General features: G+C 39.3%; 1 protein-coding gene across 1 annotated transcript; it reads left to right on the plus strand.

The window, feature by feature from the left end:
- Positions 1 to 356: 356 nt before the first annotated feature.
- htra3b (HtrA serine peptidase 3b) lies at positions 357 to 14,940 on the plus strand. The gene is made up of 10 exons (XM_061066308.1): positions 357 to 771; positions 4,625 to 4,724; positions 5,219 to 5,351; positions 8,330 to 8,419; positions 11,046 to 11,240; positions 11,321 to 11,353; positions 11,575 to 11,689; positions 11,765 to 11,822; positions 14,566 to 14,661; positions 14,772 to 14,940. Exons 1-10 carry the CDS (start codon positions 357 to 359, stop codon positions 14,938 to 14,940), a joined length of 1,404 nt encoding a protein of 467 aa, XP_060922291.1.
- Positions 14,941 to 17,218: the final 2,278 nt, after the last annotated feature.

The raw sequence follows: 17,218 nt of genomic DNA on the forward strand, positions 1-17,218 counted from the left end.
TCTCTGTCCAGCCGGCAAAGTTGTTACTGCCAGAGTGGAAGTGTTCTCGACCTGGACAGAGGAAACACGGAAATCGTTTCCAACTCCAGCTGCCACTCTCAACCCGCAACTGGATAAATGTCCGAGCTGGACGCGTAATTGCGCTTAGGAATGCGTTTCACTGTTAACCTTCCGAGCTTAGGATAGCCTAAAGTATTATCATGTCTTTATGCAGTGTTTAGGAGACAACTGTTTTGTGTGTGGATCTCCATCCATATAAACAAAAAAGAAAGTATGATCAGTGCGGGTGTGTAACACATCAACTGTTCTCTTTAGTTTCAAAGTATCAGTGTCAGTCCCGCATCCTCCGTTTAAAAATGCTGATCCTCGTGTACACAGCTGTGTTCTTTTACCTCAAGCAGTCAGCCGGCGCCGAGCCGAATGCAACATGTCCAACCCGATGCGATGTGAATACCTGTCCGGGCCCTAGCTGCCCCAACGGCTACGTGCTGGACCGCTGCAGCTGCTGCCTGGTGTGCGCCCTGGGGGAAGGAGAGCCGTGCGGCCGCCGGGACGATCTGCCGTGTGGGGACGGACTACAGTGTAAACACAAGGCGAGCAAGCTTTTCTCCAACGGATTCTGTCAGTGCAAGTTGAGCCACGGAGTTTGCGGCAGCGACGGGAAGACCTATGTTAATGTTTGCCATCTGGGGACGAGCAGCAGGAAGGCCCTGCAGCTTGGACTCTCCGGCATCACCCAAGTCCTGCGTGGAGCGTGTGACGCCAGCATAGGTACGATTTTGTTCAACTATGGTCTGTAAGAAGTGCAGGGCACATTGTAGAAGCAAGGCTCTTTCCAATACAAACCCACCGACCTTCTCAGCTGTGTTTTACCTTTCCTCGATACCGAAATATCAAATAAGTGACAGTGTGTATAAGGCTTTAAAATTAAAAATAAGTGTTAACTTATAATAATAATCCCTACAATTTCAGTAGGGCCGGACTGTCTGTCAGTTCCTGTCAGTGCTCGGGCCCTAAACAGGAGATAAAATACACACAAGTGCCGTGTTTGGCATCAATTTCATGTTGGGAAATTCTTCTGTTTCTTCACAGTGAAAGTTTTTCTTTACAAACTTGCATTTGTAGTAGCCTACGATCAAAAAATCTATTTTTGCGTCTTTTGCACTCATGCAGCTTCATGTCAGATAAGTCAAATAAAGATTACTAATGTTTTCCCCTGGTGAAATTAAGTTAAAAAATATATGTGTGTGAGTGTAATTCCAATGTGAGCAGTATAATTTTTTAATGACACTGAGGTCTGACAGATGGACACACAAACAGACAAACACACCCACACCCACACATATATATATTGACAGAACTCAGTCTGTCAATTGGGCAAATTTCTGATGATGATCATGTGATAAAATGTAATTGCTGTTTCTAAGGTCGGAAAAATAACCTGTCTACTGTTACTGTCATAGAATCCTGTTTTCCCTCAATATCATGTTGAATCGCTAGTAGACAGTTGGGCCTTGCACCCCTGCCTTAATAAACTGCTCTATGAGTTTTTTCAATGGTCTACATATAAGAGGTGTTGGTGGTGGGGGTTTGATCCCCAGATCCTCCAGTCTGCATGCTGCAGTATCCTTGGGCAAGACACTGAACCACAAATTGCTGGTTGTGTATAAATGTGAAATGTACTGTAAATCATTTTGAGTGGTTGGTAAGACAAGAAATGGGCTATATAAATACAGTCAATTTACCAAACTACCAAGGCTTTGACATAACCTAATAGAGATTGGGGCTGCACGATATTAGGAAAACATTCAATTTGTGATAATGTTTAATTTTGCCATGGTGATATGAATAAAAAATTACTTAATTATACGGTGTTAATGTCTCTCTGATGTGGGTCCACTGCTAACATAGACCCCAGACCGTGAGTAGCCTATGCAGACACTGAAAACAAAAATGGAATGCAGTATTTCCATTCCCACAACATGCTTTTTTGAAATTATTCAACCTGGCTACAGTCACTATATTGTCAATGAACCAAGTTAGTTGTATGGCATGCAGTTTCTTGATCACTTTAGCCGAACATCTTAACATTTTCTGCTAAAAGCATCGCTCACTACCTGGAACAAGTTTTGAATAAATGTTAACACAATCATTTATATCCAACTGCTATGTCTCATAATTGTCTAAAAAGTCTCTGTCCGGAAAGTAGTTGAGGTATGAGAGTGTTGCAGTATGAAGAGAGGGGGGGATTTAAGTGGAGTAAAGTGTGCTTGGCTGCCAAATTGTGAGAAAATGTATTATAATGTATGTGTGTCTCTGTGTGTGCGCACCTGTGAGAGCAGGCCTTTACTTTGCTAGGTTTTAAACATGTGCATTGGCATGTTACAACATTGCCTTTTGTCCTAAAAAGTGTCTCTGAGGGTATACTCCTTGCAGCTATACAGAAATACTTCTTGGCTAGTTTACTCTGCTCTAGGAAGCTGACCTTGTGGAGCTGCCACCAAGCCAGAGGGTCCGCCTCATCTACCAAAAAATGCAAATGACGCAAAGGTACAAACGTGGAAGAGGCAGTAGTATAAAAATGATTGTTTTGCGGATGTTACTGGTTTTCCGCCATGGAGTGTTACGGAGAGCAGAGTGACTGCAAGCGAAAAGTGAAATTTAATTGGAGGTGTTAGGTGAAGAGGCAAACAATCTCAAAGTTCTTAAGCTACAGCAAAGAAATATTAATATACCTCAAAGAAGCAGATATGGGAGAGAATCTGCGAGAAAGTAAATGCTGTGGGTAAAACAAAAACAACAACCTGATGAGATACAGAGAAGACGGAGGGACATAAAAAGAAAAAACAAAGAAAAAAAAGCTCATAATAAATCCATGGCAAATTAAACAGGTGTGGGGGATGGTGGAAGAAATGGCTCTGAACAATATTGCGCAGGAGGTGAGAGCTGTTTACCCTGTGGCACGAGCGCTCAGGCACGACACTCGGGCCATTGTAGCGCACACAGAACGCACACCAGGCAGCACCTACCTTTTAAATGTACTATATATAGACGCAGTCAAAACCACCTCAAATTTTTTTCAGGCTTTTTAATTACAATGCGTGTGCTAAATCAAATTATTTGCATCTTATCTTCCCAATATTGTGCGCCCTCAGGTAGAAACCCCCGATAATGCATATAGATTAAGGCAAGTGTACTAAATGGAAAGAGCGTGTGATTCTGCACCCTGCTCATCAGTGCACACCGTTAACAGATCAGCTTGCATGTTTTTTTGCTGGTGAAATCAAGTTTGCCCACGTTTTTTCACGTACCAAACCTTTAGTATATCAGGCCCCAAACCTTTAAGGTTTGAAAAAACCTACTAATCTCAATTACCTTTTGAATTTCATCTTCTCATGTTGTAATAAGAAGGAACTGTATATGCAAAGCTAGTAAGCAGAGGAAAAAGGACGCATATCAGAGTAACAAGAAACCCCAGAAAGGAAAATTATACAAAATGACAGAAATCAGTTCTGATGAAAACTTAAAAAGGAACTGTCTTGTCTGCAACTTCACAATGTTAAAGAGAAAGATGATCAAAGAGTAATATGGATGACATGTAGCAAGCCTGAATCTGAGCCAGGCTCAGCTTTAACAGTGATCTCTTCACACAACTTCAAATGATTCTTCATACATGTTCCCTCTGAAACAAACTAATCTACTGCTAAATACTTACACCGATTAGTGTGTGCCAAAGGTAAAATGAAAGTTACCATTACAAATACACTATGCAGCAGCCTAACCTCTTTGAGCTGAAGAATAGATTTTTGTGGTGCTGGGAAGGGAATGAAGTTGAATTGGCACACAATCAATGCAGATTTTGTTGTGGTAGCAATGCAGGGAAGAGAGGGTGATTTAGTTATTCTTGCTTGACCTGCTTGACAAACAAAAGGCCATTTCCACATTTAATATGTATTCGGTACGTATAACTGCCTGTCATGTGGGTTTTGGAGGCTAGCCAGCACCCACTGGCAGTGGATTGCGGACTTGAAACACTTTTTTTCTGTAGACAGTGTTATAGCCCTGGCTTTGGCCTAATGAGTTGGCAATATCTGTGCACCCTTCATGTGTTCAGTTTTCCCCAGGGAATTTACGAATGATTTGGAAACACAACGAAGCCTTTATGCCTAAAGTGGTCAGTTTATGTCTAGACTGTGCCGTGTGTACTAATGTTGATCATAAAACTGTTGTGCGTCCTTTAGATCCATCTTTAACTTCACTTTAGTCATAAAATTATTCATGCCTACTTAAGTTTATGATTATAACATGTGTTGTTCTTGGTCTTTGAAAATTGAATTGTCTGTATTAATATAGTGCTTTTCTAGTCTTGATTACCACTCAAAGCTTTACAATACATCTGTTTTCCATTTACACAGTGCATCTATGTGCAGCACTTTCTCTATGAGAAGTAGCAATGTGGGACAAGGCAGTTCAGTATCTTGCTCAAGGCATGCTGAAGTGGGGAAAACTAGGATCGAACCACGACCTGCTGGTTAGAGGACAATCAATCTATCCCCTGAGCCACAGCCACCTATGGGTCATGTTGACTAATTATTAAAATGTAAAATTCTTCTTGCTAGTATAGATCCTTCATATGCCGCCAGTCCTCGTTACAAGTTCAACTTCATAGCTGATGTAGTGGAGAAAATCGCTCCTGCTGTGGTCCACATCGAGCTCTTTCTCAGGTATTCAATGTTTGTTTGTGTGCGTTTGTGTGTTAGCAGTGGTTATGCCGGTATGGAACATTAAAATGTCAACTTTTAGAATTCATGGAAAACAGCTTTAGGTTTAATAAATAGTTTTTTTTAAAGGGATGACATACAATAGGTTTAGTCTATCATTTGGATACCTTAGCTTATTTAAGTGGTGCCAACTCATACAAGCCATGTCCAGATTAATGTCGAAATGTATGCTTTATGTCCAGTCAGTCAAATTTGAAGGGAAAAATCCATTCTTTAACTGATCTTCAATCATATTTTGCCCTGACTTGGCCCTGGTACATTAATTGAATAATTCTTGAAATAACAAATTATTCTCTCTAAAAAGCTTCGTAAATATGAAATATAAACTATTCTTTTATCCCAAGCTTTGTTATAAGATAGCAGGACAAAAAAATGATCAAAAATCATCTCTCCAATCCATTTCAACTAAACTTACTGATGCTTTCCTCACACACCAGGCATCCTCTCTTTGGTCGCAACATCCCTCTGTCTAGTGGATCTGGATTTGTGATGGCAGACAATGGACTTATTGTGACTAATGCCCATGTAGTCTCCAGCACTACGCCAGTATCCGGTCAACAACATATCAAGGTACAAAATCCAGTTTTTCTACAGGAATCCTTTTTTTACCGAATTTTACAGGGAGAAAATGCAGAGAAGCTAAAAAAGGAGTAATATGATCTCCTCTTCTAGTTCCTGGGGCCAAGCTCATGCTGTCCAGGATAGGTAGCTGGTCAGAAGATATTTCTCTGAGATGTTTTGGGCCAAGTACAGTGACTTTAGTTTTGTCTGAGATTAAATTTAATCATGAATAGGACATCCTGGTCTTAATAGACATCATGCAACAATATCTTCTTAAAATGTTCTTAAGTTAGTTCTTTAGACCAGAGGTCTTCAACAGGGGGTCTGCGACCGGGTCCGTGGAGGTACTGCAGGGGAGTCGTGAATTTTTGGTTGAGACAATTTTTTTTTTTTTTTAAATATTTTTTTCTTTTTTGAATTATTTATTTATTTAAATAAAAAATTTTTTCCACAAATAAATTAAATGTCTTTAAATACACGTCATCATGCATCCAACACATTGTGAGGCTGATTTGACCCTCTGCCTGACAACTGCCATCCGTTCAAGGTTAGATAAGTTGTGTGCTACCATCAAGGTCCGACATCTCACTAATGTGGCATCCACAGATGGCTTGAGGATTCACTGTCTCTTCTACATGTATGTTTAAAATAAAAACATGAATCTGTGAATTATTGTAATAGCTCAGTGTTGTATGCAAGACGTATGTTTATAAAAGGCAGTGGCAGGGCCACCCTGTACCTTGCACATGTTTAAATTAAAAACACGAATATATGAAACTGTGTAATATTTGAATAGTTTGGTATTGAATGACCAATAACAGGGTAGCTATGTTTTTACATGGCACTAGGCCCAATTCAATATAAAACACAATTTTATACACTATATATAGTATGGGGTCCCTGCTCCATCTCTCCACCAGTTTGGGAGTCCTTGGCCTGAAAAACATTGAAGACCCCTGCTTTAGACAATTTCTAAGAAAACTCTACTTCAGATTCATGACATGTTCTTAAACTGCAGAACTCGTACCTGTGTTCTTATATTGATGAATGCCATATCTACATGAATTGAAAGCGTGTTCGAGTACTGTCTAATTAGCATAGGTTAAATGCCCCGTCAATGCCCATAAAGCACATGAGACTTCAGTGCCGTGTGCTCACAAAGAAGTCACAGAATCTGAGAAGAACATTTAAGAAGCAAAGAATGATTCAATGAAATTCTAAAGACACCGCCATAGATCTTAGATCTTGTACAGACGTGAGGCATTAGGGTTTGATATACACTTACCAAAAATATAAATGCAACACTTTTATTTTTACTCCCATTTTTCAGTTATGAATTCTTCTGTGAACAATAAAAGCTTATTTCTCTCAAATTTTGTACACAAAAAAAAATTGTGAGTCGTCACCTTTGCTAAGATGATCCATCCAAAGATCATTATTATAGCCTCTCTAAAATATGCAGTTCTTTCATGCAACGCAATGCCACAGATGCCACAAAGTTTAGAGAGAGCATACAATTGGCATGCAAACTGCGGGAATGTCCACTAGAGCTGTTGCCTGTGAACTGAATGTTCATCTACTGCCATAAGCCACTTCTAACGTCATTTCAGGGACTTTAGAAGTTTATCCTGGGAGATCTTTAGAGATCAGCCACCCCAGACAGCAGATGAAACAGTGGGTGAACCAATATTCCACATGCCACAATCAATAAACCGATCACTATGTGAGGCCAATGGTTGTCATACCACATACTGACTTGTTTTCTGTACCCCCCTCCCCATCCCTCCTAAAAAATACCCTAAATCAAACTGTAGTTCAGTGCCTTATAAAATAATTTTTTCAAGACATACTGCACCAGACATAGAGTGATTATCTTGGCAAAGGTGAGGTGCGCACTAACACAGATTTGAACAAATTTGAAAAATAAGCCCTTTGTTTGCATAGAAGATATTAACAGTTTTCATGTGCTAGAATAGAAAATCAATTTATCTAGGTTAATTTATATTATACAGCTTGACCTAAAATTGACTTATTCTAACCTTGAACTGAATTTATTTAATATAATACAATTTAATGACCCTAAGATATTATTTCTCTGCTATCAGGAAGTACATGCCCCAACCATCACATAATATCTATATACCAATATTCAGATAAAGTCAACACCTACTGACAACAGGAGATACATGTTTTATCTTTTATTGTAATTATCATAGTGGGTACTTCACATCCACCTCAACCAAGGTCAGAAAATTGTTAAAACTGTGAGTTGTTATCAGATGCAATTGCCCTTCTGACAAATGAAGTTGTTATTGAGGGACAACAAGTAATCAAAATCTCTTTGGTACATCGGCTTACATCCTTGAAGTATTCAAGGGTGCACCCTATAGCCATTTTGTAAAAATAGCGCTCAAGATCCACACTTACAGTATATCTAAATACATAATTTCTGATGCAGGAGCATGTACAACCTGGCTCCCCCCTACCTCTCCGACCTCCTCCACCAGCACACCCCCACCTGACTCCTGAGATATGCTAATGCCAACCTCCTTCAGGTTCAGACCAAGTGCCGAAACGTGGGAGACAGGGTGTTTTCAGTCACTGCCCCCTCTCTGTGGATCCCCAACACTGTTATCAGTCAAAAAGGCCCTCAAATCTTCAGCTAATTTCATTTATGGGTAACCCATCCCTTTAAAGAGTTTATTGATCGTTTCCCTACTTTATCCTACCGTATGTAAAGCTTCTTTGAGAGCTTTGAAAAGCACTGTATAAACCTGATTATTATTATTTATTTTTTTATTTATTTGTATTATTTTGAGCACCACTAGTCCTTCAAAAATGCTCAAACTATTTACTGAGCGCTCTTGAGTTTATGTGCTATGACCATACTAAGTTGATACAAGGTTTATATTTTAGAAATAGATCAAGCTTATTCTTTACTGTGATGTATGGTTAATCTGTAATTCTTCCATTCTTTCCTTCTTAAGGTCCAGATGCATAATGGTGATGTATATGAAGCCAGCATCAAAGACATGGACAAAAAATCGGACATTGCTACCATCAAAATAAACTCACAGGTGAGTTCACATCATTCAGCAAACAGGAAATTTCTTTATCATCCATACATAACCTGAGAACACTTGATTCAGCTGTATCACATTGATTTTCAAATGGCAAAAAATGTATTCAACAAACACAGAATATTGGACAGATCTGCTGAACAATAAACAAGTAGGATATCTCGCAGCATTTCTGTTTAAATTAACTTTAGATCATTTGCCATGAATTTTAGGTTGTCAACGCAAAGCATTTATAAGCCAAACTAAATTATGAAATATGTACATAGAAACTGCACTGGTTGGTGAAGGCATACAACCATAGTGTGGTAAATGTAGTTCTTCAGTTTAAAATAAAATAATGGACATACTCGGGCAAACCAAGCAATTGGTCAGCGTTGTATCTGGTCTGTCATGGGCCATCAGGGCGCTGGCATTAGGGATAGAAGATGGCGTATAGGCAGTGGGGAGTCTCTCAATACAAGCGGTCCCACAACGGAGCAGCCGGGGAACGGAGAGGGAGTAGAGCGCACCGGAGGAGATGAACGCATCGGAGACAAGGGCAACTTGCGAAAAGAAAATCCTTAAAATTTTTAAAAAGTTAAAATTGTAATGTCGGCAAAAAGAGGGAAATAGGGGGACATAATGAATGTCAATGTTAATTTTTCTTTCCGCCTGAGGTAAATCTTCTGTTCGTTAGTGGCTGTGATTGCTCAGTTTTGTTTGGCTGCAGCCATCTGTGTGCAACGCTGTGCTGATTAGCACCTACCATTCAAACCTGTTAAATATTGACACAGTCACAATCACCGCAATTCTTTAAAGGACCCATCGTATGCCCATTTTACCACAGTTGATATGGTTCATTTGGGTCTTTGGTCAAAATACCACAAGGATCATGTAAAACAGCACCCTTTTTACCCTGTCTAAAACAGCCCTCAGATTGACCTGTTTTGAGTGCCCCACCCCCCTCTCCCCCTCTCCCCCTCACCCCTCCTCCCACCTTCACGAGATACAAGCGGCCAGATTTTTAGCTATCCATTACCTCTGTAGAAATATGGCTACTGGAGACGAAGATACAATCTTGCAACCATATCGTTTGGAACCAGAGTCAGGTGGGCCGAAGCCTGGCTGCGAGAACCCCAGCGCCCCCAGACTCCCTACATGGGCTTGTTTGGAAAATGACGTATTTTTAAAGTGATTAAAGTGTAGAAACACTACAAAAGTGGAATTTTCATAATATGTGCCCCTTTAAGGCTTTCGAAATCACAATGCATGTGTGCTAAATTAAAGTATTTGCATCTACTCCTCCCAAAATCTTGTGCACTCAGGATGAAAGCCCGATATTGCATATTCATTAAGGCAACCTAAATAGACAGCACGTGTTATTCTGCACGCAATCCTCAGTAAGCACCGTTTGTAGATCAGCTTGCATGTTTTTTCGATGTGGATTGTTAGAGGGTCTTTGAGGAGGGCAAGGGTCTTCAGATGAGCATCAGAGGGAATGATAAACCTTAGTCAGCTGCAGGAGCATCTGTGGATACTCAACCTGAGCCTGATCGGACCCATTAGGACCTAACTTGCACGGCCAGGTTCAGACAAAATATTTTGAATAATATTTGGGTACAGTCCAGCTCGTTGCCAGCGTGTGAGTGCACTGTGTGGTGTGGTTGAATCTCCTAACTAAGCCATCTCTCATCTCAGAACAGAAATAACTAACTAACGGAAGATTTTAACTAAAAGCTGTAGCAATAGAACTAGGAACATGTGACACTTTTAATATGCAGTATGTAAAACCTAAAGATGGGTGACTATTATTGTGACTAATTATTCTCCTCTTCACCATGTTCATGTGTTTAAAAAGTGTTATCTTTGGCAGTATAGACCACAGTCAAACAGTCTGTTAGTGTGTGTTATCCTTTTGAACATTTCAATGTGTTTAAAAAAAATGTGTGTGCATTGAAAATTGTCAGTCTTCCTTCAAGATAAAAATGATAACAAATTATGGTAATTTCGATCTTATTATACAACTGTAGAATTAAAAGTAAAAAACACAAGCACTGATTACAGACTTAAAGAAGCATTTCAGTTGTCAAGTGTGTGTGAGAGTGCTCTGCAGTGTGTGTAGGTTCTGTTCATACGTAAGAACAAATCCCATTTAAGAAACATTAGTGAATGTCAGAATCATTATACAAATTCAAATGTGAGATTGATAGGAAAATTGAATTATGTAAATTGTGAGTAGAATCTCAGAGTATCTAAAAACTGAAAATGTTTGCCTTTCAAACAATAAAAATCAGGGTCCCAGCTGTTCAGGGTTTGGCTTTTTTGCAGGCTCTCTCCCCAGGCACTGGATCTTTGAATGAGACTGCTGGTGCAGGCATACTGCTGGTATATATCTGACTGGTTGGCCCCTGATGCAGCACTGATTAATTAAGTTATATACTTGACTTCATCAACTCAGCGACAATTTGGCATTGGACTTACGAATCATAATCAATTGATAAGTAAAGATGAACAAAAAGAGCACTCTACCCCTCAGTCACAACCGCCCAACGAGGCTTGAAATAACTTTGATTGTATTCTACTATACCCTACCACAGAGATGTTTTACCCTGGCCCACTTTATCTGTTTATTCCTTACCTCTAGACAAAGCTGCCTGTGTTGTTTTTGGGCCACAGTGCGGACTTGAGGCCAGGAGAGTTTGTGGTTGCGATTGGCAGCCCCTTTGCCCTCCAGAACACTGTCACCACTGGCATCGTCAGCACTGCACAGAGAGATGGCAAGGAGCTAGGCCTGCCGGACTCTGACATGGACTACATCCAGACAGATGCTATTATCAACGTAAGAAGGTAGAAAACATGTAATCTCAAAATATCAAATTTATGTTTTTAATCACTGTTTGTCTTTTATTTCCCTCCCAGTACGGGAATTCCGGCGGACCTCTTGTCAATTTGGTAAGTTTTATACCTAAAGGATTTCATGTATGCAGTAGAATACTTCTCTCCACTCGATTCTTGTAAGAACACAAATTGCATGACAGCAGTATTTGCATAAGCAGTTGTTTGGCCCTGGCCAGAAACAGGCTCTTAAACTCATGTTATTAATGACAGGCAAACTTATAAAATGTTTACTACTTGTATTCTCACTGTTATTTACCCACATTTGTGTATTTGAGGATGGGGAAGTGATTGGCATCAACACCCTGAAAGTTGCAGCGGGAATCTCATTTGCCATTCCCTCTGACAGGATCACTCGTTTTCTTAATGATTCACTTGACAAGCATAACAAGGGTGAGTCTGAGATTGATGGTTAAGACATGTGAGTATCCTTCTAAACATAAATCAACTAAATTAAGTCTCTTTCAGATGTAGGCGTAAAGAAGAAGCGTTTCATTGGAATCAAGATGCTCACAATCACACCAGCGTAAGTCTGAACTCATGATACATTTTTGTTTAAATGGGGAAATACACAGCAAAACACAGAACAGTGGCTGTAATATACTTACGACATCAACTGCATCTTGAGTCTCACAATAGGAAGCAATCTCCCAAGAATTGTGCTTGCATGTATGTGATTGGCCCCTGCAGGGCGGCTGTGGCTGAGGGGTAGAGTGGTCGTCCTCCAACCTGAAGGTCGGCGGTTCGATCCCCAGTCTGAACCATCTGCATGCCGAAGTGTCCTTGGGCAAGATGCTGAACCCTCAATAGCCCCCCATAGAATAACAAAGTGCTGCAAGTAGATGCACTGTATGAATGTGTGTGTGAATGGGTGAATGTGAAACTGTACTGTAAAGCGCTTTGAGTGGTCTTCATCAGACTAGAAAATCGCTATATAAATACAAATCCATTTACCAAATCCATGCAGTGCCTTGACAGCTGACATCACGTTGTGTTGCAGCAAAAGTTGAACCAACTGGGACATGTTCAATGGACGGTCATCAAATAGTCCTTCCCCTCTGCATAGTGAATTTATATACACTACCGTTCAAAAGTTTGGGGTCACTTAGAAATGTCCTTATTTTTCAAAGAAAAGCACTGTTTTTTTTCAATGAAGATAACATTAAATTAATCAGAAATACACTCTATACATTGTTAATGTGGTGAATGACTATTCTAGGTGGAAACGTCTGGTTTTTAATGAAATATCTACATACGTTTATAGAGGCCCATTTCCAGCAACTATCACTCCAGTGTTGTATTGGTACATTGTGTTTGCTAATCGTCTTAGAAGACTAATGGATGATTAGAAAACCCTTGTGCAATTATGTTAGCACAGCTGAAAACTGTTTAGCTGGTGAGAGAAGCTATAAAACTGGCCTTCCTTTGAGCTAGTTGAGTATCTGGAGCATCACATTTGTGGGTTCGATTATACTCTCAAAATGGCCAGAAAAAGAGAACTTTCATGTGAAACTCGACAGTCTATTCTTGTTCCTAGAAATGAAGGCTATTCCATGCGAGAAATTGCAAAGAAACTGAAAATGTCCTACAACGGTGTGTACTACTCTCTTCAGAGAACAGCACAAATGGGCTCTTACCAGAATAGAAAGAGAATTGGGAGGCCCCGGTGCACAACTCAGCAAGAAGACAAGTATATTAGTCTCTAGTTTGAGAAATAGACGCCTCACAGGTCCTCAACTGGCAGCTTCTTTAAATGGTAACCGCAAAACGCCAGTGTCAACGTCTACAGTGAAGAGGCGACTCCGGGATGCTGGCCTTCTAGGCAGAGTGGCAAAGAAAAAGCCATATCTGAGATTGGCCAATAAAAAGAAAAGATTGATATGGGCAAAAGAACACAGACATTGGACAGAGGAAGATTGGAAAAAAATGTTATGGACAGCGAATCAAAGTTTGAGGTGTTTGGATCACACTAAAGAGCATTTGTGAGATGCAGAACAGGTGAAAAGATGCCGGAAGACTGCCTGACGCCATCTGTCAAGCATGGTGGAGGTAGTGTGATGGTCTGGCGCTGCTTTGGTGCTGGTAAAGTGGGAGATTTGTACAAGGTAAAAGGGATTTTAAATAAGGAAGGCTATCACTCCATTTTTGTAACGCCATGCCATACCCTGTGGACAGTGCTTGATTGGAGCCAATTTCCTCCTACAACATGACAATGACCCAAAGCATACTTCCAGATTATGCAAGAACTATTTAGGGAAGAAGCAGGCAGCTGGTATGCTGTCTGTTATGGAGTGGCCAGCGAAGTCACCAGATCTCAACCCCATTGAGTTGTTGTGGGAGCAGCTTGACCGTATGATACGCAAGAAGTGCCCATCAAGCCAATCCAACTTGTGGGAGGTGCTTCAGGAAGCGTGGGGGGAAATTTCTACAGATTACCCTAACAAATTAACAGCTAGAATGCCAAAGGTCTGCAAAGCTGTAATTGCTGCAAATGGAGCATTCTTTGACGAAAGCAAAGTTTGAAGAACACAATTAATATTTCAAATAAAAATCATTATTTCTAACCTTGTCAATGTCTTGACTATATTTTCTATTAATTTTGCAACTCATTTGATAAATAAAAGTGTGAGTTTTAATGGAAAACACGAAATTGTCTGGGTGACCCCAAACTTTTGAACGGTAGTGTAAATAATCTCGAATTCTTTCAGATATCATTTTGTTGCATTTGTGTAAATAAAACTGGCTAAAATCTGTCTGTCTGCTTGCCTGTGGAGATGCCATGACCTTGCATGTATCCTAGTGCTTACATACTTATCAGTAAAACTGAGTAAAAGAGCTATTTGCTCTATCTTCCAACATCCTTTGGCAGTTACATTTAAAATGGTAAAAAACTCAAATTCAATTCAATTTTATTTGTTTAGCGCCAAATCAAAATAAACATGATCTCAAGGCACTTTACATAGAAGGTCAAGACCTTAAAAATGTATTAAGAAACCCAACAGTTCCCACAATGAGCAAAATTACATATTAATTTCTGTTCTTTTCTACCCTCGTAAAACTGCGATATTGTTTTTGCCACATGTCTAGATCAGGACAACAAACCTTAGTGAGAATTCCTTGCTTAAATAAGAGTTAGATAAGATAAACATTATTGATTCATTTATTTACACATCCTTAACTCTGAATTAACAAAGTAATATTTAAAAAAAAGTTTAGGGGTTAGATAATGGACCGTGCGTGTGTGTCTGTGTGTGTGTGTGTGTTTCCAGGTTAACTGAAGAGCTAAAACAGCAGAAACCAGATTTCCCTGATGTTAGCAGTGGGATTTATGTCCATGAGGTCATTCCACACTCACCTGCACAGAAGTAAGTTTCATTTCTTCATTCTTCGATCAAACAGATATCGAACAGCGTCTGTCAATCATTTCAAGAGTCTAATGATTAATGACCATCTCTCCATTCTTCTCTGACTCCAGAGGTGGTATCCGAGATGGTGACATTATTGTCAAACTAAATGGCAGACCACTGATGACAACAGCTGACCTGCAGGGGGCGCTGCAGGAGGAGACAGCCTTGCTACTGGAAGTCAGGAGGGATAATGATGACCTGCTCTTTAATATCGAACCTGACATTATTATGCAGTAGACATTGTCGACACAGCACTGCTGCACAGTCAGACCTAATGCGGAAAGAACATGGTGGATGGTACAACTTAACTGTACCAAAATAAACATGCCCACCCCCTCTAACAGGTCAATGCTGGTATACCCTGCAGTCAGCCACACCCATTTAATGAATGTTAACTATGTGCTTCTTTTACAATGATAGTTTCAGTCAGTATATAGATTTAAATGAAGCTTGAGAATAACTGAACAACAACAGCAGTTGGGCAGCATCGTATGGTGTACATGTGGGAAATGACAAGATAAAAGCAAAGTTGAATCATGTACTGTGGAATTGATTAATGTAAAGTCTACTTAAAAATGTGTTGATAGAACACAGATAATCAAATTAATTAACTTTCTCATAAGCATTTTTCATACAAAGGTTATTCTTCCAGAGAGGGTATCATGGTCATATGCATTGTAAAATCCACAGCACTCTAATGCTTTCACTAATATCTATGCATAGGTGTGGAGCTAAGCCTAGTCCACTGTTCCATGACCAGGCCAGAATCCTTGTTGCTCCTCAGAACTGTAAATTGTATCGGGTTTCAGCACGCCAAGGTCTTAATAACATCATTAATTATCCCTATTATTATTTCCACTGTACCAACCGGTCATATGGAGCTTAGATAGGACTGTTACACAGCTGTTCCTGGTCTCCCCACCACCTCACTCTCTTCTCTCCCCTCTTTTCCACCCACCTCTCCTCTCGTCCCATTTTTCTCTGCTCATCCCAACCAGTCGGGGCAGATGGCCGTCCACACTGAGTCTGTTTCTGCCAGAGGTTATTTCCCATTAAACGGGAGTTTTCTTTCCTTCCACAGTTGGCAACTGTTTGCATGTTGTGGGAACTGTTGGGTTTGCCTATAATAATGTATGGTCTGATTCTGTCTTTCGATTCTACGCTGTACAAATAAAATTGAATTGAAATTATGTCAACACTCAAACCTACTTTTGTGTGGCCCCTAATAGTTCAGGCAAAGTTACTTTTTGGAGCCAAAAATCTAACTTACAGCATAGATAATTTCAATGAGGTGTCCAGAACAACATACTAAAAGTCCTAAGAAATCCTAGTCGAGGAAATATGTTTAATTCTCATCAATGTGTGCCAATAAGGCCAGGCAACAATACACCCCAATCAAAATGAAACTTTACACAATGAACGTACCCATGAAAAGTAAAACATTTTGTATAGCAAGTTTCTTTTGAAATTAATTTTAATATGCACATGAGCTCTCCACTTATTGAATATGTCCTAATTTGCGTAAAGGAAAAAATTAAGCCTATTTGAGTGTATTTTGGGCATATTCGATTACTGTATAGCTAATTTGCATATTCAAATTCATTTTCAAAGAAACTTGTTACACAAAAATGTTTACTTTTCATGGGTTCTTTCGTTTTGTAAAGTTTAATTTTGATAGGAGTAAAGGAAACAAATAGCCCCATTGGGGTGTATTGTTGCCTGGCCTTATTGGCACACATCTCGGATTGATGAGAATTTAACATATTTCCTGAACTAGGATTTATTAGAACTTTAAGTATGTTGTTCTGGACACCTCATGCTGAAAAAAATTATTTTACAATTAGTCGGTCGTAAAACGCTACTTTGCCTGGACTATAAGGGGCTGGTAGTAAAAGCAGTAGTGCAACAAAACATATCCCGGGTTGGTTGAACTTGATCATGTCATAGTTTGGGCCCTTGCTTTATTTATTTCCCAAATAATAAGGTTAATAATAATAAAAAACAGGACTGTGTATTTAATAATTTTTCTGAGCACAAACAAAATATAGAGCTAGTGGGCCGTGGGGAGATATTAGCCAAATTTTACAACAAGTGTATTATATTGTTAACCCTACCTTCAAATTATACAAATGGACCTTACTGATAATTATGATCTAATAAATTTTACAGTAATCAAATTACTCTGACAATGTAGTTTGGGGAAATAACGAATTGTTAGTATATCATAATTATTTATTAAATGCTGTATTCTTTATATCATGTTAAGTGTAAAAACATTCTGGCTCTTCATTAAATAAATATACGTAAGCGTATTGCATTCACATGAAAAAAAGTTTTTCTAATTATCTCGGAAATTTAACTGTTTTTCTGATTTTATTATTTTCAATTTGTATACTTTTATCAGGTATTTTATCCAGGTGAAGAATAAACATCAAATGTTTTGTTTTTAAATTGCTTTGTTATCTAAAAATTGTGCAATAAACAAACATCATATAGCTTAGGGACTGTACAATTT

Source organism: Limanda limanda, chromosome 22, assembly GCF_963576545.1.
Source record: "Limanda limanda chromosome 22, fLimLim1.1, whole genome shotgun sequence".
Taxonomy (NCBI): Eukaryota; Metazoa; Chordata; class Actinopteri; order Pleuronectiformes; family Pleuronectidae; genus Limanda; species Limanda limanda.